This window comes from Drosophila takahashii, chromosome X (assembly GCF_030179915.1).
Source record: "Drosophila takahashii strain IR98-3 E-12201 chromosome X, DtakHiC1v2, whole genome shotgun sequence".
Classification (NCBI taxonomy): Eukaryota; Metazoa; Arthropoda; class Insecta; order Diptera; family Drosophilidae; genus Drosophila; species Drosophila takahashii.
In genome coordinates this window covers 12,731,508-12,757,471 of record NC_091683.1, presented here as the reverse complement: position 1 = coordinate 12,757,471, position 25,964 = coordinate 12,731,508, and the positions used below count along the sequence as shown (strand labels likewise).

Below are 25,964 nucleotides of genomic sequence, written 5' to 3'. Positions count from 1 at the left end.
TCAGCGGGCCCTGAATTCTTGGTTGGCACAGAGGCGGGGGTATTGAGAGGGGGTTTTGGCAGTTGGCACTTGCCAAAAGCGCAGCAAGTGCTCACGCATGCAGCTGCTTAGCCGTCGACTGAGGCAGCGGCAGCGACGCCGACTGCGGCAGAGACAGGTAAAACCAGGTAGCTTACAAGACGCATGGCGCGACGTCTCCAACTTTCAGTTGCTTTCGAGCTGCACAAGGCGACGGTTTAAGTTTTTGGCGCTTACTGGGTGAAAAACGAGAAAGAGAGAGAGAGAGAGACTGTCTCTGCAGAGAGCCCCAAAGAGAGCGAAAAGTGAAAGACCGAGAAACCAGCGAAGAATTCTTCGTGCGCGCTCGCCGACTTCAAATAACTTCAGTCGCCCTGCAGAATTCCCAGCGATCGGTTCATGCAGCGGATTATCGCGCGTCGCGAACCATTAAAAATATTTTTACTTTAAAAAATATATTATATTTTTTTCAAGTTCGGTGCTCTCGTGCAGTGTGATCTTTTTTTTTTTTTTTGGTTTATCAAATATCAAGTATCGAGTATCGAACCCCCCACTTCCTGGCATGTCGTTCAAACAATCCGAAACTCGTGCCCAGTGCTAAAATCCCAAGGAAGTTCACAAGTGTGCCAAAACAAATTGCAAAGTCCAGCGAAAACCCCCAAGAAACCAATATAATAAACCACAAATAAATAAGAAAATCAAATAGAATAAAAACACAAACTTAAATAAACGGACGGACAGCAGGTGTGAGCGAGAGAGCAACAATGCACCGCACGCAGCCGTCGCTGCCTCTGCCGCTGCCTCTGCTGGCGTTGGCGTTGGCGTCGGCGCTGGCTTTTGCGCAGGCGCAGAATATAGGTGAGTGTGTCAAGCGAAAGACGAAAACAAGAAAGAAGTGCTGCGAAAGGTGCCAGAACGAACGGCGGATGCCCTGTTCTTAAAGGGGGATTCGGGTTTCTAGGGAAGAACCCCCAAAAAATCATCAAAAACTCATTGGTTTCATTAGAATTCTGCGCTAAAAACAAGCCCTTGAAAAAAACATATCCAAAAAACCTGAATCTATGGGAAAGCACTTCTTTTTAATACATTTTGTTAAAAAAATATCAAAAAAGAAAAAAATGCTGAAAAATGCACCTAAAATATAAAAATCTTAACAGATCCCAAAAGGAAGTTTTTGTTTATTAGTAAAATTTGGTTAATTTATCACTTATTTTCACTGACCAAAGTCAAATAATTATTTTAATTTATTCTTTTTGCTTATAAATGTTTCTATCAGGTAGAATCTCAACTAAGTTTTAAGTAAGATCAGTTCTTTAAGTTCCCTTTGAGCTGTTTTCAAGCAAAACATTTAGCACGGCACATTTAGAGAGCTCTGCAATCAGAAAACACCTTCAGAAATCGCATTTAACCACAGCCTTGACATGTGGGAACTTAAACTTTTAGGGCGGTTAGTTTTAACACAAGATCATTTGCATAAATTATGAAAGCCTAATTAGTTGGGGGCTTAGCTTTGAATTCATTCAGAAAATCTTCCGGCACAATGACAATGCCATTCGTCAGTGTGATAATCCGACTGAAAGGCACTTAATTTAAGATAAATATTTTTGAGTGGGATCTATTTCGCTGCCAAACTAAATACTAGTTGCGTATGCCCCGTTCTCTAGGGTATTCGAATAAAAACCGCACCAACGGCACTCGGAGCCAAAGCAAACAAATTTTCTCTCGTTCTCGTTTGTTGTGGATCCCACTTGTTGCTGTCTTTCTCCGCCGCAGTTGCTGTTGCCCATTTTCATCACCCATATTTCTTTTATTTTTTGTCGTGTGTGTGCAGAGCGCACCTCAAAAAAAGCACCGATTCTCTTTCCCTGTTTTATTTTTTCACATTTAATTTTTATTTTGTTTTTGCATACATTTTTTCTGTTTTTTTCGGCTGATTGTTGCTCTTTTTGATTTCCGGTTCTGGTTCGAAACAAAAGCCAGGTCTTTTAATTTGTATTATTTTTAATTCGGCTGCCTTTGCATTTTTCCCACGTTAATAAACGGGCGTCCAGGCAGAGGCAGTCGGCCAACTGGACAGTTGGCCATATATATTCCAGTTCCAGTTTCGGTTCCACTCCCAGTCCACTTTTGGGTTCCAGTTTTTCAGTTTTTAGTCAAGTGCTCGCTGCCGCCGCTTAATTGTTTCGTGGGATATGCGACGAAAGGCGAAAGGGGGCGTGCCACTCGGGCATTTGCCAGGAAACGGATGTTTGTTTGGGTCAGCAAACAATCGGCGACGACCGAAGTCGAAGCCAGGCTAACCCAAATGTGGCACGCCAAAGAGTTGGGCAACCAACTTGCCGCATGCACGTGGCAAGTGCACATATTATTTTGCGTTTAATAAATGTAAACTTACATTTTATCGCTTAGAATATTTTAATCTACAGTTGATTTAACCAATACCTTTCTCCAATTTAAATGGTTTATAATCGGAAATAATTGGTATAATCAAAAGATTTAATCAAAATACAAATGAAATATGTACAATCAAAAGACTTAGGCAACAAACTTTTTTTCTCTTCAACTAAAAAGACTTAGGCAACATACTAAAACACAGTGGTAAATAATACAGAAAATAAAATAGGATTTAAAAATATTTTTTGATATTACATTTAAAGATAATTTTAATATTACAACCAAATAATATTTGTTAGAAATAAAAGAAAATCAACTTTCCAAGCCAATTTCTTGCTTGTTCATTACTCCAATGACCAAGTATCAATATTTTTTTCTGGGTCACACAAGAGAAACACACCTGTCACCATTACTTGTATTCAATTACACCTGTAACATATCGAATTGCAGCCAAGAACCCAAATTAGTGGTAGGAAAAAGGGCAGTCATAAAGGCAGAAACTTTTACTCATTACTTTTGCCACTTTTACACTTGCGCCGGAGGAAAATCTTGTAAATTAACTTAAATTAATCACACAGACACAAAGGCAGAACATACAGAAACTGAAATTAAAAGAAAATTTATGATCTGCGGCGGAGAGCCATTCCACAATAAAAGCGACAACAATTGCAGCTGGTTGGTTGTCCGCAGCGAAAGAAAGAAAGACAGACTGAATAAAAAAATCTGTACAAATCTGTAATGTTGGGAAAGTTTTATACACAAGTATATACGCGAGTATCTGAAGCTTTCCTTCGTATTGTTGACAAAAAGAAAAGTAAAAGTGCTGCCGCTGCTGTTGCAAAGATGGCGAATCGCTGGCTGGGATGATCGAGCACATGCCCAACATCTAATGGCCAAAACGTAATATGATGAGGAATGGCTATGGCTTTGGGTATACAGATGGGTTGGAAGATGGCTATAGAGTTGGGATGGGCATGCATGACCACCAGCTCATCATAATCATCATCAGCGGCAGCGGCAGATGCGGAAGCTCGGAGCCCGCTTAATTGCAATGCGAAACTCCGAAAGAAAAGATACTCGTACCTTTGGTAACTTGTATGGTAGATACCTGAAAACAGATACCTCTTGCTGCACAATGAACCGCAGCAATTTGCTTGCCTGAAAGGGTGGTGCACGCATGCCTGTCTCCTTTTATATTTTTTTTTCATATTTTCCTTGCGGTCTTTGCGGTCGCCGTTTTTACATAAGACCTGGGCCTTTCGCCACAAGGAAGTAGGAAGTTTTTCTTTGTCGGGCTGGAGAAACAACCTCTGTGCGTGGGACTACAGACCTTCGTTTTCACTTTCAACTCCCGATAATAATAATAATAATGATGATGATGTTGCCCATGCGGGTGACACTGCCTGCCAAAAAATACTTAGTTTCAAAAGTCCAACTTGAGCATGTTCGACTTCACCTATTTACGCAACTTTTTCGACTTTGTTTATATACTTTTTGTTTGGAATTTTTTGTTAATTTTTTCCTGGCACGTAGGTGGGCTGCGCGTGGGGGGTGGAGTGTTTGAGTATTTTTCAGGGGGCTGGGCATTGCGCAAAAGCTGTCAATGGCCTTGCCGGGTACCCATGCACTCGATATGTAAATCATCGCCATGGGTAGTGACGAGCATCAAAAGTAAGTCACAAGAGACTGAATTCATTTGGACTACTTACAGTTTTAGTGGAAAATCTTGAACGAAATGTCTCGCAAAATCCACACGAAACTGGAAATTTTAAACAATATTTTAGAAAAAAATTTTAACAAAAATTCTTAAGTAATCAAAGAGTTAAAGAATGGTTTACAAATTTTTCTATAATTTAATAACAATTGTAATTTAAATTTTAAAATTAGTTGGAATGAATCACATCTTTGTCTTTTATTCTTATTATATTTTCTCGTAATAAATTCCGCTTGTTGTGTGATTTTTTTATGCGAAAGCTTACACCTTAGTTTGTTTAATGAGTTGTCTCTGCCCAAATGATTTCATGCCGAAAGCTGAAGGAGTGTCTCTGTCATTATCCGCACTGATCTGATCTCATCGCAACTCATCCCCAGACAGGGGCCATAGATCTTTTGGCTGTCGTTTGACTCGGGGATTGCGGCATAAATTTCAATCAGTTTCGATGCCATTCGCTTCTTTTCAGATTTTTATTTGTGGGCCGGGCATCGCCCCATCGCGATTCTCAGGCGTGAGCGGCGTGGCAGTATCTTTTTAATTGCCATAAACATAAATGGCATACTGCAGTTAAATATTTTTCATATATAGTATCTTGATCTCCCCGCGAAAAGACACCAACAGCACCAACGGTCGGTCGGTGGGCAACTTTCGCGTTTTGTTTGCTGGCTGAGAGATGTGAGATGGTCGTGTGTGAAATTTTAATGTCGCAGTGAAATGCTCGAAAAGTGAAACTAACGTCTAATAAATAAATGAAATTGTTTGCTATTAGCAGCGCATTTAAATGCCACCAAGAAAGCGGCGGCGAAAGAGATACATGGTGGAAAAAAAATGGGAAAAGAGCTGGGGAAAAATGTTGGACAGAATTTATGCGCGTTATTTCTCCTTTTCTTCTTTTATTTATTTATGTTTTTTGTAATTTAATTAATTGTAATATATGTACAAGTGCAACTGTGCCGTTGTGGCCACTGCAAATTGGCCACCAACGTGATTCACGACTCTATTCGTCGACAATCCAATGCCAGTGCAAAGGCAAACAATTGAAATTGTTATTAATAATTGCTTTGTTAATAACTTTAAACGCTGTTCGTTGTGTTGTGTTGTGCGTTTCGTCACTGGCCCAAAAAGACGCTTGCAAATTGCCATCGAACGAAAAGTATGAAAAAGTAAGAAAACGATCGTGAAATAGTGACGTTTCGAGAGTGATTGATAATTTGGCACAGCTGTCGTTAATTATCGATCGATCGATCGATTGCACTGATCGAGGTCTCAAGTGTGAAAAGTTAACCAAGGTGTAGCTAAACGATTTCATGAGTGACTACTGTTTTTTTGGTTTTTTTTTTACAATAATTGGATGGGTTTCAAAATGAAAATTATAAACAGTTTTTTTGTAATAATTAATAATAATAATTAATAATTAATAATTACAAGGGACAATAAACATAAAATATAATAATTACAAGATTTTAAAAACTTTAGATATATTTACTTTTGTAATGTTTATTTTTTAGATACATTAAATCAAATATTTATCATATATACATTTTTTAAAAAGGTTTAAATTTCTTTTATAACTATTCAAGAAATTATAAATGTACTTTTAAAATATATTTTGCTGAGATATAATAATTTAATCTTCATTTTTATCGATGGCTCCGAACTGCCTGGCACTGCATTTCGCCTGAGCCTTTTTTAATATTTTAGCCATAACGATAACACTTATAATAACAATGGCCATAACAATAACCATAGATTATGATGGGGGGCTACCTAATTGCGGACATCGGACATGGATGTGGATGTGGATGCGGCATCCACATGGATGTGGATGTGGCAGGCAACGCATGGAAATTGCAATTTACTCAGCTCAGTTGTACTTTATGGTTGCTGAAGTTGCTGGTGTTGCTGATGTTGCTTTTGTTCCGCTTGCACGCTGAATGGAGAGGCGATGGCGCCATCTTCATGATCATCGTAATGATGATGCCGCTGATGAGGGGCAGGTTCAATGACTGCTTCTCTGGGCAATCGGAAGTGCAGCAGCATCAGAGCCTCAGGATGAGTTGGCTGTTTTGCAGCTGTGGCCAATCAATAAGAGAGCAGCACTCGCAGTTGCAGCAACAGTTATGTCTTGTGGCAACTTGCTACACCTGATTCCAGATTCCAGATCCCAGATTGTAGATCCCAGAGGCCCAATCTTTTGATGTCGTAACTGCCCGCAACTAGCGGTAAAAATATTCAAATCGAATTCCGACATCGATTTTATTATCAACACCGCAGCGGCGGCCACAAAAATGTCTAAAGTGAAAATATTTTATGACAAAACTGCGGTCTCCTTCTTTTTTTCCCCCTTTTTTTTTGGTATTTCTTGGTGTTTCCCTCCAGACCGGCTTTAATTTCCTTTCGTATTGGGGCCAAGCTTTGATTTGTGGCTGCCCATTTGCATAGAAGAGTTGACAAAAGTCCGAAGAGAATTACCAGAGAAAGGCCCAGAAAAAAAAGAAAGAAGAAAAACAACCGAAATTGAAGAAGAACAGCCAACAAATTCTCGCCTTTGTGTTCTCCTTTCTTATGCAAATTGCCCTGTAAACTGTTGTTTCTTATTCTATTTCTATTTCCATTACCATTTCGGTGCTTGGAAGCGGTCTGACCATAAGATTAATCCCAGCGTTTGTCCACTTTTGGTGGCAGACCGACTCGGGCCCAAAATGAAAACACAGAAAACACAGAAAACACAGAAAACAAAAAGCACATAAAACCAAAGTAGGGGGCAATCTTCGCATAGCATTGAGAATGTTCACAGCCAAAGCAAATTAGGCACAAAGCAAATTAGGCACAAAACCAAAAGGCGATGCAAAAGCCGCAGAAATTAGCAACTGCAATGAGAACGCATCTCGAATGTACAGTGGGCGCCGGCTAAGTGCCTCCGCTTGCCTTCTCCGCCACTGCAATCACTCACTGTGAAGTCTTGACTGTGGCACGAGCTGAAAAGCAGCGATGTTGCTGCTGCCGCTGTTGCTTTTGCTGCTGTTGCTGCTGCTGCTGCAGGTGTTTTGCAGCTGCCAAACAAACATACAAACACACACACATTCTATCTTAAACTGCATTTGGGCCGAAGTGACCCAGTTTGCAAGACAGCACAGTGAAACAAACTCGGGCACAATGAAGTCTTAAAAAAATCATATTTGAAGAGAAATGGAAATTCTAAAGATGAAGAATTAAATCTAAAAAAATAATAATTAATGAAATAATATAATAACATAATATAATTTGTTAGATTTCTTCGACTAAATAAATAGTGTGATCATTATTATGATTATTAAAATAAATGATATTCTTTATTGACATTTTCTCAGCTTCCATTTAGAAAAATATTTTTTTAATAAAAAATAAATATGCTAGCCTGAAAAATGAGTTAACTTAACTAAATAAAATATTTAAAATATTTTCCAGAACTACATTTATTTATTTAATTATTCTTCATTCATATTCAGTAGAGAAAGGGATGTTATTTTTATAATTTCGCAAAATGTAGTTAACCTATAAATTCTAAAAAAAAAGTTAGGTATTCAAATTGCGTGGGCTGTCATCAGCAAACACGGTGTGTAGAAGAGGGTGATTATTTCTCTCCGTGTAGAAGAGAGAAGGACAACAGCAACTGGGCTGATGATGTTGCTTTAACGCTTGCACATTGATTTGCTGGCCGGTGCTTGGAATGCGGTCAACTGGCAAACGGCAAAGACGGCTTACAGCTTCCAGATTCTATCATCTAGCATCTGGAGTCCAGAGTCTAGAGTCTAGAGTATAGAGTCTAGAGTCTAGCATAGTCGTCGGTCAATGTCGTCGATCGTCTTGTTGGCTTGCGCCGATGGTCCGTTGCTTGGCCTTGCTTCAGAAGCGGCAATCAAGCGTTTCCTTTGCGGCAAAAGTGCCGCAAAATCATATCGAACCTGTTATAAAGCCTCGACGTTAGCGAACCACCGATCTGTCGATCCGATGAACCACCGAGGGGGTGTCGCCGGGTGAAAGATGCTGCCAGCGGAATGGAATGGATGCTGTCATTGTAGACATCGACAGGAGAGAAGAGGGGAAGACTGCCAGCAGCAATTCTTCTGGTTCTTCCACTGCTACCGCTGTTGTTCTTGTTGTTTTTTTACGTAACTGTTTACGCTTGAAATTTATTGTTGCTGTGCGTACCGTTACATAAAAGCCATCGCCATCGCAGGCATGTTTATTTAATACGCTTAGCAGCTCTTAGCCAGCCAACTAGCTCACGCTCACAGACGTTCTTTGATGTCTCATTTAATGCGCATGATGGGCAATTTTTATGCGCAATTAATTCTAAAAGGCAAGAACGAACGGCTGGCGAGGAATACCAAAAGCCAAGGGCAGTCGCCCGGTTAGAAGCACTGAGAGAAAATTGGAAAACTAAGTAAATAAATGATATATATTACATTACAGTAATATATATTTTTGTAAGATAATTGGGAAACAAATTATTGAATTTAAAATAATTTTTTAAATATTTTTAATAGCCTTTTTTTGAAAAAAAGAATTTTAAAAATACAAGCAGAAGTGAAATGCATTTTGACTAGATATAGATACATATTATATTTAAGGAATAACTGTCATAATGGGTATACTTTTTCACAGTGTACCAGCAAAGGGGACTTTATTAATTGTTAGCTTTCAAAACTAGGTTGAACAAACTTGGAAATTCGGCTACTTCTGAGTCGGCTTTATTTGTTCTTAATTAGCCCTAAATAAACGCTACTTTTCGCTCACTGCAAGCGCATTGATACCCAAGAGAGATCCTCTGGCGGAAGTTCAAATCAAAAGACTTAGGCAACGAACTTGCAGCTTGCACAAGTTTCGTCTGGCCAGGCGCATCCGCCAGCCAAAAAAGCAACAAATGCAACAATGGCAACAGCATTGCGCAAACCGAGTCACTTGCGAAACCAATTCGATGTTCTCCGACTCTCTGTATGCTTGTTTGTGTGCGATTTTAACGAGGTTCTACTAATTTGGCTTACCGAAAAAGCAGAAAAAAAACAGAGAATAAATAGCACCACCAAAAAGCCAAGCTAAGTGGGTCAAGAGACGAGGAGAAGAGGCTGCGTGAGAGCGCCGTTCATTCCAGCGCCAATTTATGTAAATCTAAAACCAATCAGCGGCCTTCCACCGATGATCGTCGTCATCATCATCATTATATTATGGCCATTATGATGGGGGGGAACTAACGGTTTTCGGGGCCGCTTTTCGACCAAAACTCCCGCCGTTTTTCGGGTGAATGGAAAGAAAATTTCTTTTTTTTTTAGGGAAAAGCCTCCGCTATCGCAATTGGGCCATCGGATTGCGGCGGCAGCACTTGCACTTTCCGCCCAAAAAAACACGGCAAGATACCTACCATTAACATCGAGATCACCGAGATGCCGAGATGTAATCGACGAAGCGTAGGCGCTTGGCAATCAGCGCATGACGTCCCAGAACTGCACTCACTGCAGAAAACCTTTGGGATTTGGGATCTACGATCTAAGAGCCAAGACTAATTAGCGTTTGGGTCAAGAGAGTCGTCACCAAAAAATGGACTGACCAAATATAAGGGGGAAAAATATAATAAGAAAGCTCGGGGTAAAAATGCCTGCCGGTTTGTACTTGCATTTAAAATGAAATTAGCCGACATACGCAAATTGCAGACAGCAGGTTGCAAAGGCAGTGCGGAATGTGGAATATGGCAAGATGGCAAAATGGCAAAATGGAAAAATGGAAAATAAAGACTGGAGAATGCAGGTTGGGCCTGCCTGCAGTCGGGGTCACCATTAGCCCCTCCTCCGGGAACAGCAACTTTCTACGCAGCGATTGCAGGTTGCCTGCCGCAGGTTCAGCTGCACTTTAAGCCGCATTTAAGCTGCATCGCATTAATTGAGGTTTTTACTCAAGCGGAAACGGAGGACCACCATTCACACTTGCCACTTTGCATATAAATAGAGGCAGACTCATTCATACGACTTTCTGCTAGCCAAAAGAAATTCCGTTTCATATTGCATCACTGAAATCACATTTTCTATATATACCTGTAAATCAAGCGCATAAACAAATTAGTGAATTAAATAAAAAAGCCAACTTATTTGGCTGAAAAAGAACGTTTAACTATATATTATGTAATTGTAGCCTTCATTTTTGATAAGAAAATATTATATTATTTTAATTATTATAATTTATTTATATTTTAATTATTTTTCAACAATTAATTATTTTTAAGATTAATTTAATATTTTTATAAGCCCGCCTTTGCCTTTGTAGCTGATTTATGAGCATAATTTTTCAACTTCCATTTTAAGTGCAAAAAATCTCTTCCTTTTCACTGACCACAGAAACCCCAAATTAATTTCAGCTTTCGTTTTTTTTTAATATGTTTATTTTTTTTTCTGCTGCTGCCACTGCTACTCAATCAATTCTCTTTTAATTTTTTTTCTTTCGGTGAACTGTGCAAACAATTTCGATTTTGGTGCTACACTTTTTCCCCCGCAAAACAAAAAAAAAATGAAAAAGAAATAAAAAAAAAAGGCAAGCAAGGCAATCAAAGAAAAGGCGTTGATGGGTAATTTGTTACAAGAGCAACAACGGCAACAACGGACCATGTCCGAAACTAGTTGGAAGTTATAACGGTTATTATGATTATAATGATTATTAGATGATTTTGATCCGCGCCAAGACGCGCACAATGAATATTCCATTCCGACTTCCATAATGTTGGATGTTTGGATGTTTGTGGAGTTGCTGTGTAGTTGCTTGTTGTACAAATTGCTGCTGTTGTTTTGTCAATGGTAGCGTGCTTTTTTTATCTCTCTAAATATATACGTACATGTATATACTTATTTTTTGTATGATCCGCATATGTATGTGCGGTGTACGGGTATCACTTTCACTAAGTTCGCGCACATAGAAAGCAAATGAAAGCAACGCAAACGGCAATGGCAACAAGTTGCTGTCTGCCTTTGCACTTTAAGGTATTAGCTCCCACTCGGGACTATAAAAAAGCAGCCCCCAAAGATCCCAAAAAAAAAAGCGAAAAAAAAAATTGTATGGCTACGAACTCGGAGCCACATTGTCATGCATGGCCGACTGGGCAACCTTTGGGTTTCTTTAGTTTCTTGGTTTTCTTGGGCTTCGACGCACAGCGTGGGAGTCGTCATTAAAAAAGCAGAGACCCAGGGAACTGTTACTTGAAATTTAACCGAAAACGAAACTGAAAATAAAAATGAACTTGATTTCTTAATTTGCGTTTGCGTTTGCCCTGCATGACAAATGACTCGCCTAAAGTTGCCTTTTCTTGATTTCAATTTGCCCGAACTAATTTGATTTGTGCTTTTGTAGCTCTATATTACTTGTGCACCGCTTTTTGGGTGAATTGGAGTGGCTAAGAGAGCGTTTGGATGATGAGTTGGCCGAGAAGAAAGCACCGTTATGATGAAATTGCACTGGCATTGGCATCGGGGAATCGGGGAATCGGATTCGAGATTGTATAAGAAGCTGCCGCAGCAATTGGCTGCAGCAATGTGTAGCAACAACTGGGCAAGACGTGTTTTTTTCCTTAAGTTTATGCTGTTGCAGCTGCTTGGAAAGTTGCCTGCTGGTCAAATGATGTTGCAGTTATTCGACCATTTATGGCATGCCTCGCCGCCTGACTGACTGCCTTTTTAACTGGCCCCTCATCTCGATTATTATGCAAAGTCGCACTTGGCCAAAGAACAATTTTAACGTTTAGCTTTCGAGCTTCCAGCCGAGGGGATGAATCAAACTCATGACATTGGATAGTTGGATAGCTGAATAGCTGGATAGTCCGATAATCTGAGCCTGGGAACTACTGCTCAATTGAATAACTAATCATACAACAGCAACACATTTGATTATTGCACACGGCTGGCTCGCATTTTTGCATAGATACATAGATATATAGATACTCGTACTTTTGTACAAGCGGCAGCTACAACTAAATTGATGCCTGTTTTTCTCCGCTGTTGTGGCCATTTTCTCACGCTTTGCATTGACAACAGCAGCGGCAGCAGCAGCAGAAACAACAGAAACAACGAACAGCAACAGCTTAAGTCGAGAACATTTTGCAATCTGCGAATGCGAATGCCAGAGATTTTTCGCCAGGCGTCGAGCGTCGAGTGACCAAAGTGGAACGGAACTTGCTTAATTGTCAATCAAAGACGGTGGGGAAAATACCCCTGACAAGGCAGCTAAAAAAAATAAACACACAATAATCGCAAATACCTTAGATTCTTTGATTTGCAATAAAAAACCAATATTAAAATTAAAATTTATTATAAAAACAAAAATATTCTAGATATTAAAATGAAAAGGCAATGAAATGGAATCTAATGTGCTCAAATAATATTTATTAAATGTTTTTTAAGAAAGTAAAAAAGTTAAAATCCAATCATAACCTGAATTATTATCTGGTAAAATAATATTTTACATATTTTAATAATGTACAATTTTTATTTATTAGAATAAATGTAAAATGCACAAATGATATTTATTAAATATTATTAAAAAGTGTCATCTCTTTAAGAATTTTGGTATATATTTACTTATTTAATTAGATATAACTTTTTTTAATATTCTAATCACTCGGAGATTCCCGTAATTTTATTAATTAATTCCCATTCATTTTAATAACTTTTAAGTAAGCAATATTTCAAGCTTTTCCCTTCCATATTTAATCATTGTGTTTAATCGAATTCATAAATCTTTTCCATTAACTTTCTTGGCTTTCTTTCGTTCTCTAAATTCAATTAAATAATATTCAATCACTGCCAACACTCCAGAACCTTAGAATCAATATTGTTTCATGCCCAGCGACTGCGACTTAATCAACATTTAATCGAACCTCTTGGTGGGGAATTAATTTGATAAATGATGGGGGAATATCGGTGGCAGCTCAATTCGCTGAGAACCCTGAGATGGAAGCCTAATTGGGAAATCAATCAAAAATCAAGAAATGATTTGCTCGCTTTGGGGCAGTGCCGACTGGCGACTGGCGATGAGAACTGTTGCGGCAATCGGAGAAGAATATTTCCCCATTATTGATGGCCATATAATCTAATATTCTTTCCTTTTTTCTTGTCTCGTATTCTTGCAGATGCCGGCAGTTGCAGCTTCCCGGGATCGCCGGCCCACAGCAGCGTGGTCTTCTCGAATGCGAATCTCACCCAGGGCACGGTGGCCTCCTACAGCTGCGAGCGCGGCTTCGAGCTCCTGGGACCGGCGAGACGCGTCTGCGACAAGGGGCAGTGGGTGCCCGAGGGCATTCCGTTCTGCGGTAAGTAACCAAAGCAACGAAGGCAACAAAACAAAAGACTTCGAACACGAACTTGCCTCGCCCGGCCGTTCGTCAACTCAATTAGCGCCTCAGAGGCGACTTCGATTCCAAATCGGACTGGGAACTACTTTCACCGCCACGAAGTTTGAAGCGTTCTCAAAATATATCTGCAGGGAGAGAAAAAATAGTTGTTACCAAGCCAAAACTCTTAGAAAACAATATTTAGCATTTTAAATACAAATAGGATAAGGAAAGAATTTAAATTTTTAAAAATATATTAGCAATATATCTAGCACAACTATCAGAAATCATTATTATGTATTAAAGATTGCAGATATGATAGGTGATAAAATTAAAATAAAATAAAAATATGAAAAAATTAAAATAGAAAATGTATAATTCATAAAGACAATAATATTTAATTTATTTCAAGGTAAAAGCTATAATTTCCATTAAATGTTAATAGAATAAATAGATTATAGATTAAATTTCAAAAACAACCTCGATTTCCTCGCTGTGTACGCTGTCCGCGACGAAAGAGAGCAAATGGCATTCCGATTGAATGCAAAGTTGTTAACCAAAAGCGAAACATGATTAACAAAACGCGCAAAATTGGGCTAAAATCCAATGCGTGTGTGTGTCTGTTTTCTGCGAAGAAAGAGCGGAATGCGAAGAAAGACGGGGATCCGGGGAGAAGCCGCGAGGTGGGAAGAATTCAACAATTCAAGCGCTCGACCAGATTGACCCACTTTTTGTGACTACAAACGCCAAAGCCCAACAGGCACGAAAAAAAAGAGTAAAACGTGTCGGGCACGAAAATAAATAAATATTCTAAACGAATTCCCAACGAGACATGCACTTCCGTGGGCCAAGCACAAACAAAAGCATGATTGACACAACGAGAGCGGCTGGCAAATGGTTTTCTAATCAATGAATACCGGAATTTGTTGAATGAACCACCGAACCGATCAATCGATCGATTGGAGGGCGTAAAATAATTCTCGAAAAAAATAAAAGAAGGCGGCACTTTAACGATCCATCAAACTTTCGACGGGCTCTTTGTTTTGATCTTACGAACTGGGAGATTTCGTCGATAAGTCGATCGAATGAGACAGTAGTAGGTGTTGATGCGCGTTGATAAAGCCTGGGAATTTCTGGAGAGAACTTAATGGGAGTTTGGAGGGTTTAGGCGGAATATGAGATCTAAATTATTGGACCAGGATTTTTAAATTAAATGGAAATATTTTCAACAGATCCCTAAAATTCCACAATAAATTGAATTTGTTCAGTAAACTTTCTTATATAAGAAAGCAGCTTTGATCCAAAGAATTTGTATCACATTTAGTTAAAATAGCAGATAAACAGATCTCACAAAAAAAGTGAAATGGAATTTTTTCGGTTTTTTATTTTTAAACTGTTTATAAGAAAGCAGTTATAATCCAGGGAATTTGTATTCATAAAGCAAAATCAAATCAAGTTGAAAATGATGAAAAGGCCGACCCAATTAGTTTTTAATTTTTCTTTGTGTGAAAAAAAGAATCCATTAATATTCCTTGAAAATTCCTTGACCCGAACTCTCGATCAAATCGTGAGATCCATAGACATATATGTAGGGCTGCTGTTTTAGACCCTCAAATGCCCCGCTGTCTTGGCTGATTGCAAGTTGATGACGTTTGAAAATAAAATAAAAGAAATGAACTGAGAAAAGAAAAGGAAAACAAAGCCGAGATTACCGACCTGAAAATCGTTGCTCTCGATCTGTAGGCCAAGTTTTTGGATTCGACGTGACACAGCAGGCGATAGGAAATTAATTAAAAGCAATTAAAAGGCATTTGTCACACCGGCAAACACCTGCTGCTACACAGAGAGAAATTGGGCGGGGGCTTATCGGCGAGTGAGTAGAGTTAGAAAGCCGTTTCCAAGTCGCTGAACTCAAGAAACTGAAAACCCAAACGCAAACCCAAACCCGTCTTATCCGACAGATGCATCTGATTAATGAATCCCAATGCCGCAGAAGTGCGTGGCGAGCGATGTAATTAAGCCCGGCCAGGTGAGCAAGTAAAAGTTGAGCCGACATTAAATTTCACTTTTGCTTTTTGCCCGGCCAAAAACGAATAAAATCTCCGTGGCCAAAAAAAAAAAAGACAATGGTCTCGGGCCAGAACGAAGGTCTCTTGACAAATTCGCCAGGCCAGGCAGAACATTGTTGGGCATTTTGTTAGCTTTGTTTTGTCTTCTTTTTTTTGTTGGTTTTGGTTTTGGTTTTGGCCACAAACCGTGTCATGGCCCGCGGCCAATTAGCCGGGCCTTGGGCCCACTCTGGGAACTCTTGGAGCTCTCGGAACTCCGTCACTTTGACCAACTGAATCCAACTCCAGCTCGCTAACAAACTGATCTTCATCGCCGCATTGCGCCTTGAATTCCCAAATAATTACCTATGACTATTATCTCTCTGCCCTTAGCATAATAAAAACGTTGTATCAGCTACTCAACATAACATTTTAAAAGGAAATTAAAATAATAAATAAATTATTACAATACTTATTTCCTTGAAATTTCTTATCAATTTAATTGAATTATTTTTAATGCACAAATGCCCATAATTATTGATGGCTTAGATTTTTTTGATGCAGTGAGATTGTGGCTTATCAGTTAAATTGATGATTCAAATTAAATCTTATTTGTTAAGACATATAAAAATGATACTTAAGGGAATTTAGAACAGCTATTACTTGAAGAATTTTACCTAAAAAAGTCTTATAACATTAATTAAATTCTTCAATATTATCTTTTTCTACAGTCTTAAATGTGGCCGCTGGCAAGGCGCCCATGCAGATTTCCACCGATGGCGCCGGTGCTCCGCAAAAGGCCATCGACGGCTCCACGTCCGCCTTCTTCACCCCGGAGACCTGCTCCCTGACGAAGGCGGAGCGATCGCCCTGGTGGTATGTCAACCTCCTGGAGCCCTACATGGTCCAACTGGTGCGTCTGGACTTTGGCAAATCCTGCTGCGGTAAGTTTGAGAACAGTATGTAATATTCCGAAAATTTAAATATAAATTTTAAAATATTTACAAAAATCATTAGTTAAAATTCTAGGAATAATTTCACAAATATTTTATGTAATTTAGAATAAATAAATGGAATGGAAATTCTGTGTAAAAGTGAAACTCCTTAAGTAAATAACTTGGCGATATATAAATTGTAGGGAAAGCTCTTAGATATTTTATGTAAAACATTTTCCAGCACAAGAAGTTTAAGTCCCCAAACAAAAAATAGCCAAAAATAAAATGGAAAGTGAGTGAATAAAATAATGCAATAAAGACCGTTTTATTCCCTTTTTTTGTAGCCATAATTTCGCAGCAACTCGGTCGGTCGTAAATGGCGCTTAGCCCGTGGTAATCCTCGAGCAAATTGATTAAATTGAGCAACTCTTTCGCCTTTATTAAGCCGCCGCTGCCGACGGCCCAACCCTAAACCTGTCGCAAAGCATATAGTTGGCGATAAAGCCGAATAATAGACCTGCCCGGACCGCATTCTGTGTGCGGACGAAACTCTCTCGCCCGTTGGACAGTTCAATGCCCCGTTTTCCCAGGCTACCAGGCGGCCAGGTTTCCAAGTTGCCAGCCTTTACTTTTTGCCAGCCAGCAAAATGGCAAATGCTGCACGATCTTCTCCCCCAAACTTAAACCCAAAACCCAAGTCTTTGTTTTAAAAAGGGTTGCGGCGGCAAAGCAAACAACTGCCAGCCAGTTTTCCCTAATGCTTTCACTTGCCAGCAACCTGAAGTCCCCCATCTCTTTGGATCTTCGAATCGGCGGCTGGTTATGTGATTTTCGTGCGGCTCTTCGCGACGACAGCGAAGACTCCACTTCGCCTTCGATGGCCTCCGATTCACAGAGCCAAGAAACCCAGACCCAGTGAGTCAGTGCAGCCCGAAATTTATGATTACTTTCACTTGGCTGAGGCTCAAGCTAAAACTGAAGCTGAAGCTGAAGCTCAAAGCAAAAGCAAACCAAACCAAAGACCAAAAGCAAACCAAGCTGAACTGAACCCGCCTGACCCGCTGACAGACAAAGCCATAACAATAATAATGACAACAGGAATACCAATAGAAATAGCTGGGGATGCTGTGGTGCACTGCGAGAAATTAAGTTAAGTTAATAGTTAAGTAGTAAGTTTTAGGGGGAAATATATAGTATTTCAGCATTTAAAAAATCGATATGTTTATCATACTTATAAATAGAGTTCGGATTATATTCACAACCGTATTTTTACCTTTGAATTTAAGCAATTTTAGTCAAGATAAAATTATTATTCAAAAAATTAAATTTTGTAGTTTTAACCTAATTTTGAGTTTTAGAAAAAAATGTATCTTTAATCTAAGATCGCAAGAAATCGAACATTTGCAATACGGTTTTGTATATAAACCGATGTCTAGTAATATTGGTACTAAAATATATAATATTTAAATTAAATTCCAAAAGAAATTGTATATTTAAAATGAACAAATGATTGTCCAAATAAATTTTAAATTTAAAAAACAAAATCGTATAAAAAAGGTTCATAGATTTCATCCAAAAATTCTATAAAATAATCCCAAGATTATTTTGGTTGAAGGGAATTAGGAATATTTTTAAAAAAGGTTCTGAAAAATTGTACTTTTTTTTAAGTAAGTTTGCAATGCAATTTACCAAATAAATGGTAGCCCACCGTACTTAAAATACAAATTAAATTCTATAAAATAATTAAATTAATAATAATAATAGTGCACTTACCTGTGACAACCCATTGATTGCTGATCTTCCGCTTTGCAGGCAACAAGCCGGCCACCATTGTGGTGCGGGTGGGCAACAACCGTCCGGATTTGGGCACGAATCCGATCTGCAATCGCTTCACGGGCCTCCTGGAGGCCGGGCAGCCGCTCTTCCTGCCCTGCAATCCGCCGATGCCCGGTGCCTTCGTGAGCGTCCACCTGGAGAACAGCACGCCGAATCCGCTGTCCATCTGCGAGGCGTTCGTCTACACGGACCAGGCGCTGCCCATCGAGCGGTGTCCCACGTTCAGGGATCAGCCGCCGGGAGCGCTGGCCTCGTACAACGGCAAGTGCTACATCTTCTACAACCGCCAGCCGCTGAACTTCCTGGACGCCCTGTCCTTCTGCCGTTCCCGCGGTGGCACGCTGATCAGCGAGAGCAATCCGGCGCTGCAGGGCTTCATCAGCTGGGAGCTGTGGCGGCGCCACCGCAGCGACGTCAGCTCGCAGTACTGGATGGGGGCGGTGCGCGACGGCAGCGATCGCAGCAGCTGGAAATGGGTCAACGGCGACGAGCTGACCGTCTCCTTCTGGAGTCATCCGGGTGGCGATGAGGATTGCGCTCGGTTTGATGGATCCAAGGGATGGCTGTGGAGCGACACCAACTGCAACACGCTGCTGAACTTCATCTGCCAGCACCAGCCGAAGACCTGCGGCCGCCCCGAGCAGCCGCCCAATTCCACGATGGTGGCCCTGAATGGATTCGAGGTGGGCGCCCAGATCAAGTACAGCTGCGATGCCAACCACCTGCTGGTGGGTCCTGCCACGAGGACCTGTCTGGAGACGGGATTCTACAACGAGTTTCCGCCGGTCTGCAAGTGTGAGTATCAAGTCTTATCGATATTATCGGTACTATCGGAAATTCGAGAAAATTTACCTCTATTTACTAAAACAAAGGAAAACTACTATAAAACTAATTGAAAATTGGTGACTAAATCGTGAGATAAGAACATTTAAATGTATATATCTCAATTTTACAATTAAAGTGAAACTAAATATACTTATCTAATCTTTAAAATCACAAAAATCATATGTAAAATTTAATTATTTCAATATCTAAAACAAAGGAAAACTACTCAAAATTAATTAAACATCGAATGATCATATCAGAAAATGAAAATATATATCAATATTACAGCAGAACGATAGTATCGATATCGATCATCGATCATTGATCCTAAAACCATACATAGTATCGATAGTACTATCTATCGTTTTAACAACCCTGTGTTTATTTGTTTTCAAAAGTTCAACGAACTTGACATCCTTGGTAATAAACTTGTAGAAACTCCTACTAATAACTAATTCCCTTACAGATATCGAATGTGGTCTTCCGGCCAGCATTGCCCATGGATCCTATGGCCTGCTGAACAATACCGTGGGCTACCTGAGCCTGGTGAAGTACTCCTGCGAGGAGGGCTACGAGATGATAGGACGCGCCCTGCTCACCTGCGATTTCGATGAGCGCTGGAACGGACCGCCGCCGCGCTGCGAGAGTGAGTATACAAATATTAGATGGTAATCCCCTGAAGGTCGCTAATCCAGAGCTTTACTTACCTTTACTTTAGTTGTGGAGTGCGACACACTGCCTGGAAATTACTACAGCACCATTATCCATGCTCCGAATGGCACGTACTATGGCTCCAAGGCGGAGATCAGTTGTCCGCCCGGATATCGCATGGAGGGACCTCGGGTGCTCAGCTGCTTGGCCAGCGGCCAGTGGAGCAGCGCCCTGCCGCGTTGCATCAAGCTGGAGCCCTCCACGCAGCCCACGGCCGCCTCCACCATTCCGGTGCCCTCGTCGGTGGCCACGCCGCCGCCCTTCCGGCCCAAGGTCGTCAGCTCGACCACCAACCGCACCCCCTACCGCCCACCGGTGGTCTCCACCGCCAGCAGCGGCATCAGCGGCAGCTCCACCAGCACAGTGGGCACTTATCCCAGTCTCAGTCCCACGCAGGTGGAGATCAACGGCGAATGTGAGTAGAGTGCAAAGTAGCGGGTTAAAAGCTCTGAGGTCATCTTGGGTTAATCCTAACAAATTTCCAAAGAAACACTTTAGTTGCATGCAAACGAGCTGCTTACGAAATGCCATTTTCTTTGTAACTTTCAATTTAATTACTTAAAATATTCACGGAAAATTGTGTAATAGAAGGAGATCTAGTTTATCTGTAAATTTATTCAAGATATCAGATAAATGGGCTATTTAGTTTAAAACCTCATTCAAAAATAGCATCCAATCTTTAATTTGAAAAATATTTTTTTAATCGAAATTAAATTAACTTTTTTACATTATTTTAGTTTATTAAAATTTATAAACAAGCCATTTATTTGTAAAACTAAAGAAAATTATTTTTTTATATATAGAGAATATAGTGTTTCAGTATTTCTAAAAAGCTTTTTTCGGTAGTAACTAAATTGCTATTTTTTTAAGATTTTAAAATGGCCTAAATCGAATTATATGAAAAAAAGTATTCTTGAAATTCAAATTCAAGAGAACATATATCAAAAATTTATTTTATTATAAACTTTAATTTAGTTTTTGAATCAAAGATCACTAGAACTCGAATGTTTTGGCATATAACCCGATACCTAGTTATAATTATTTTTATTATGTATGAATATTTTAGCTATTTGCTAATTATCCTTTAATTTTCCCGCAGCTGAATCCGAGGAGGAGATCAATGTGCCGCCAGTGCCCGGAACCGTTCGCGAGGAGTTCCCGCCCCGCCGCACCGTCCGTCCAGTGCTCATCCCGAAGAAGCCGAGCAGCACGCCGGCGGCCCTGCCACCCACCACCACCCACCAGGTGCCGCAGCCACCCTCCACCTACGCACCCACACCGCCGCGCAGCTCGCGGCCCAGCGGGGCACCCAACCAGGTGGAGACCACCACCCGGAACACGCAGCAGATCATCGCCAACTCGCATCCGCAGGACAACGAGATCCCCGACAGCGTCAACATCCAGCAGAACCAGTCGCCCAATGTCAACGTGCCATTCGCCGTCGACAATCCCGACCGCAAGGAGACCAAGGAGGCCAAGCTCAATCTGGGCGCCATCGTGGCTCTGGGCGCTTTTGGTGGCTTCGTCTTCCTGGCCGCCGTCATCACCACGATCGTGATCCTCGTGCGAAGGTGAGTCCACCAGACGGTCCACATGATCGAGGTCAATTTGGTCTTTTCCCCAGATCAATCAATACTAATTTCGAACTTTAAGTGATCATTGCGATCCTGGTTTGCCCAAATTTATTTCGTCTTATTGAAATGGTTCGAAATTGCATCTTAAGACTGATAGGTTGGCCCTTTATATAGTAATTCTGTCCAAAGTAGGGAATAATATTTAAAAGTTATTAATAGTTATTAAAAAATTGAGATGTGTATGAGATTTTGATAATATTTAATTAATCTAATTTTTTGTAATTAATGATTTTAATGGTTTCCCCAACAATTAAAAAAAATCCCAATTTAAATGTATACTTGTAGAAAGAAAAAACATATTCGAGGGTGCCCTATCAAAATTATTTTGAAAATACTTAAAAAGGTGTCTAAAAGTAATTTAAAAGAAATAGAAGTTTGGTATATATCATTGTTATAATGATATAATAATAATATTCGTCTTTGTTAAACAGGTTTTATAAGTGTATTGCAATAAGATCAGATTGACCGTGATTTCATATCAATATTTTTGTTCTGTGTGAAGGAAAGTCGATCGTTGTCGGGGTCACCACCTCCCAGCCACCCTTTGTCTTTCCCCCTCTCCCTTTCCCTCTCTCTCCCTCTGTCTGTATGTCTCTTCCTCTAGCTCACACACGCTGTATCCGTCTCTCTCTGCCCCTGTATCGTCACCTCTTTCTCCGCCGAGTCCCAACTTTGGATGGTTTTTGTTTTGATTTCAGTAATCCCCATCCGCACCGGAACTTGATTCTTTTCTCTCTCTGTATAAAGCACACGCAAATCAAAAAAAAAAAAAAAGAGAGTCTCTTACGCACACAGACACACACAGCACACACACACGCACACCTGAACATCGAACGCTTTCTCTTTCTCGTTGTACAACTCTCTTTTTTCGTTTTTGCTTCTCCCACTCTCTGTCTTTTGGCAAAACTTCGCAAATTCGTCAGCACCCCGAACAGCCAACGGCGGCACCTAGCCAAACACTTAACCGCTTACCAACATCATCATGCTCATCATCACCACCACCAGCAGATCCATCAGTTGCAGCACCTCCAGAAGTACCTCCCACAGCAGCAGTTCCAGAAGTACCACCCACAGCAGCAGTACGAACAACCGCAAGCGAAGAAGTCGCAGGGAATCGCAGGGATCGGGATCGGCTTCGGGATTTCGGGAACGGGATCGAGATCGAGATCGAGATCGGGAATACCGAGGCCCAGTCGATTGCCCAGCTATGCCACGGCGACGGCCACCAGTGCCACCAGCTATGCCTCCACCGCCCAACTGACGGGAGGTTCGAGTGGCGATAGAGAAAGAGACGGGGGTATGGATCGCGAGAGAGATGGCAATAGGGATCATCCATCCCTGTGGTACAGCGTTCTCGCTCTGCCCTTCGACGATCAGAAGCTGGGACGTCGCGAGTTCAGCAGCTATGGGCGTGGCTATCGCGCCCGCGCCGGACTCTTCAGCAGCTCCCATATGTAGAAAGAAAAACTAAGAAAATAGAAGAAAACGATCCCAGGAAACCCGAGGAAAACCAAGCCAAAGAGACCTGCTACTACCTGGAACCAAACACTAAAAACTAATTTAAAAACGTGCCAAAGATGCAAGAAACACAGAGAAACGAAATCAATCAAACAGATCAATCATAGCGGCCATATGCACAAATGTAAGCAGCATATATATCAATCAATCAACCAACCAACCAACAACAAGAACAACACCACACGAAACAACAGTCAATCAGTCAGTCAATCAATCAATCAATCAATCAAAACAGCAACACTGAAACACTGAAAACAAAAAACCAAAGCTGCCAAAAGCTGCGAATGCGAATGCTGTGGGCTGTGAGGCGATAATCCTACTCCTTGCTGTTGCACCTCCATCAATCAGTCAATCAATCATTGCATCTACCACCCACTCGCTATCTCTTTCACACACACACACACCGCACGCCTGGATCGCTGTCTCTGTCTCTTTTTTTTGCCTGCCTGTCTCTTTCTCCACCCCTCTATCTGTCTCTTTCTATGCATCCTATATCTGTTTCTGTCTCTGTATCTGTGTGCGTAGTTCTCCGTGTTTAACCTTGTTTTTTTGCCTGTACTTGTAACTAACCCAACACCATTTCGTCCTGGCATTCAGCATTACCAAGTGGTTAGTGAACAATCGTAACTAATGGGTATTATTTATATTTGCCATCCCCAGAAATCGAACCACGCAACACTATCGCCATCGCGCCTCGCCCGACTGCAACACAGTGGCCAGCTTCGATAGCTCCACCTCGGGATCCCGAAATGGACTCAACAGGTGGGTTCCGAGCTCCTAAGTCCTTAAACTATTTTTAATAATATGATATACACTTTAAAACTAGGTACTACCGCCAAGCCTGGGAGAACCTGCACGAGTCCGCCTCGAAGAACAGCTCGCACAACGCCCTGCGCCGCAAGGAGACCCTCGATCCGCCCAGTATGACCCGATCCCGTGACAATCTGCGCGACAATATGCAGCGCTCCCGCGAAAATCTTGATAGGTGAGTTAATTTTGGGAAGAAAAAATTAGTTAAATATCTAATTAAATCACCTTAAACATATAAAGAAAATATTGATATGTTTAAAGACATTAATTAGAGATTATAATAAAAAAAAAATATTTTTTGATAAATTCCTAAATTAATGTATTTGATTGCTAATGAATTCCTAAATTCATTTGATAGTAATGCATGAATTCACTAGTTTCTCAAATAAATTCACAAATGAACTCCCCAATAAATACAAAATACATTTCCCGAATTCTTAATTTCTGATAATGAATTCCGAATAGAGACCATTTCTAACCCCTTTCATCTCTAGTAATGAATGAATTCACTAGTTTCTCAAATCAATTCACAAATGAACTCATCAGTAAATAAAAAAGGATTTTGCTGGAAATTCACGAATAAAAGCTTCAAAAAAATTGACAGAAATTTTAAAATTCTTCATTTCTGATATTAAATTCCGAATAGAAACCATTTCTAATCCCTTTCATCTTTATACCCCCAAAACAGATGCGGCAGGGACAACTATGGCATGCGGGATGACTCCGAAATGGTGGTCTCCTCGGTGGTGTCCGATGTGTGCCTGAAGGGCGAGAAGAAGCGCCACCACCACCATCACCACAAGAGCAGCTCCCGCAACGGCGACTACCGCGATCGGGATCAGTCCTCCGGCAGGCGAGAGCACCACCGACACAGCGGAGGCGGAGGAGGCGGAGGCGGCGGTGGCGGCCACTATTGACCAACCATGGTCATCACCATCAACTTGGAGCGGCAGTAGCCAAACGAACGAGTAGTCGAGTAGGCCAGCAGTCGGCGTAGAAATCGGATTCGGATTTGGATTTGAATTTGAATTTAAGTTAGGATTCAGATTCTGGAAATCGCAATCTGAGTGCTGCAAAGCGAGCGCAACAACGAAACGTTTTTTGTTTAATTTTAGCAACAGTTTTTTTTCGCGCTTTAGTTATGTAAGCCAGTTGATATCGAGATCGAGAAAAAAAAGAGGGTTCGGCCAATGTGGAGGAGACTTTTCTGTTCATAGTGAAAAAACCAGATGTTAAACAAGCAGCGCAAGAGATCCTTTAACTTGCAAGTCAATACTTAGCTATATACTCGTATGCGATGTTTATTCGGGGCGCAAGACGGAGGACTCTGGAGATTTAGGAACCATAGATTATATCTAGAGATAATTCTCAAGTTATACAATATTTTTTAGATTTTTTTATAGGTTCCTAACTCTTTAGAGCTCCGTGGAAGCGCGCCCCCCTTATAAGATTTTTGATCCGAACTCGTATAATTTATTCGCAAAGCTTTCGTACGGTTCTTAGTTAAATTTTCTCTATGAATTAGTTGTATGTTGTAGGCGTGAACAGGGCAGAAAGGCGAGGCGTAGTAATTAGTTGCAAGGCACCAGCATCCACACACCCACATAAACTCCCCATTTTCCCATCTCCACGCCCCCAAAGCGAACCACCCACTTTTCACCCAGCAAGCAGATCACACAGCTGCAGCCAAATTATGTGCAACTTGGTTTCGTTTGAGGTCTCAAGCCAAATCGACTTGCTCATAGTCGCAAATTAGTTACGTAAACACACTTACACTAGATAGAACTATCCATCCATTCCTCGAGAAAAATCCAAAATAATATCGTAGTACGTGTGCCACAGAAATTACTGTATAAAGAATATCTGCACAGGATCGGAAGAGTATATCATTTTTTACCCCAAGCACCAAGCTGCACCATTCCATTATTTTTTTTACCTACCCATTATTTTATGTATGTGTATCGTATCGCCCTGTATTTGTATTTCTAGAGTCTTGTAATTTGTAGATTTTGTTTTCGCGTGTGTATCGTCGAGCGGTCCAGTGCTAAAATACCGCTTAGTATGCAATATTATTTGAATTTCGTGCATTATTTCCAATGTAAATAATAATAATTTATTTCATAAATAAAACAATGAATATTTTTACTAAACAAGTTTTTGTTTTTATTGTTTTTG

The 25,964-nt window shown here is 40.6% G+C and overlaps 1 protein-coding gene across 3 annotated transcripts; it reads left to right on the top strand.

Moving 5' to 3' along the window:
- Positions 1-208: 208 nt before the first annotated feature.
- LOC108054270 (uncharacterized) lies at positions 209-25,761 on the top strand. Of its 3 annotated transcripts, XM_017137144.3 has the most exons (11): positions 209-876; positions 13,272-13,451; positions 16,252-16,464; positions 18,268-19,086; positions 19,583-19,762; positions 19,835-20,242; positions 20,927-21,398; positions 22,385-22,915; positions 23,640-23,741; positions 23,806-23,964; positions 24,478-25,761. In XM_017137144.3, exons 1-11 carry the CDS (start codon positions 783-785, stop codon positions 24,704-24,706), a joined length of 3,387 nt encoding a protein of 1,128 aa, XP_016992633.2. In that variant the 5' UTR covers positions 209-782; the 3' UTR covers positions 24,707-25,761. The 3 variants fall into 3 exon arrangements, 2 of the variants coding, with proteins under 2 accessions (XP_016992633.2, XP_016992632.2); XM_017137143.3 differs by lacking the exon at positions 22,385-22,915; XR_001769744.3 differs by lacking the exons at positions 23,806-23,964; positions 24,478-25,761 and having other exon boundaries at positions 22,385-23,103.
- The last annotated feature ends 203 nt before the right edge of the window (positions 25,762-25,964 follow it).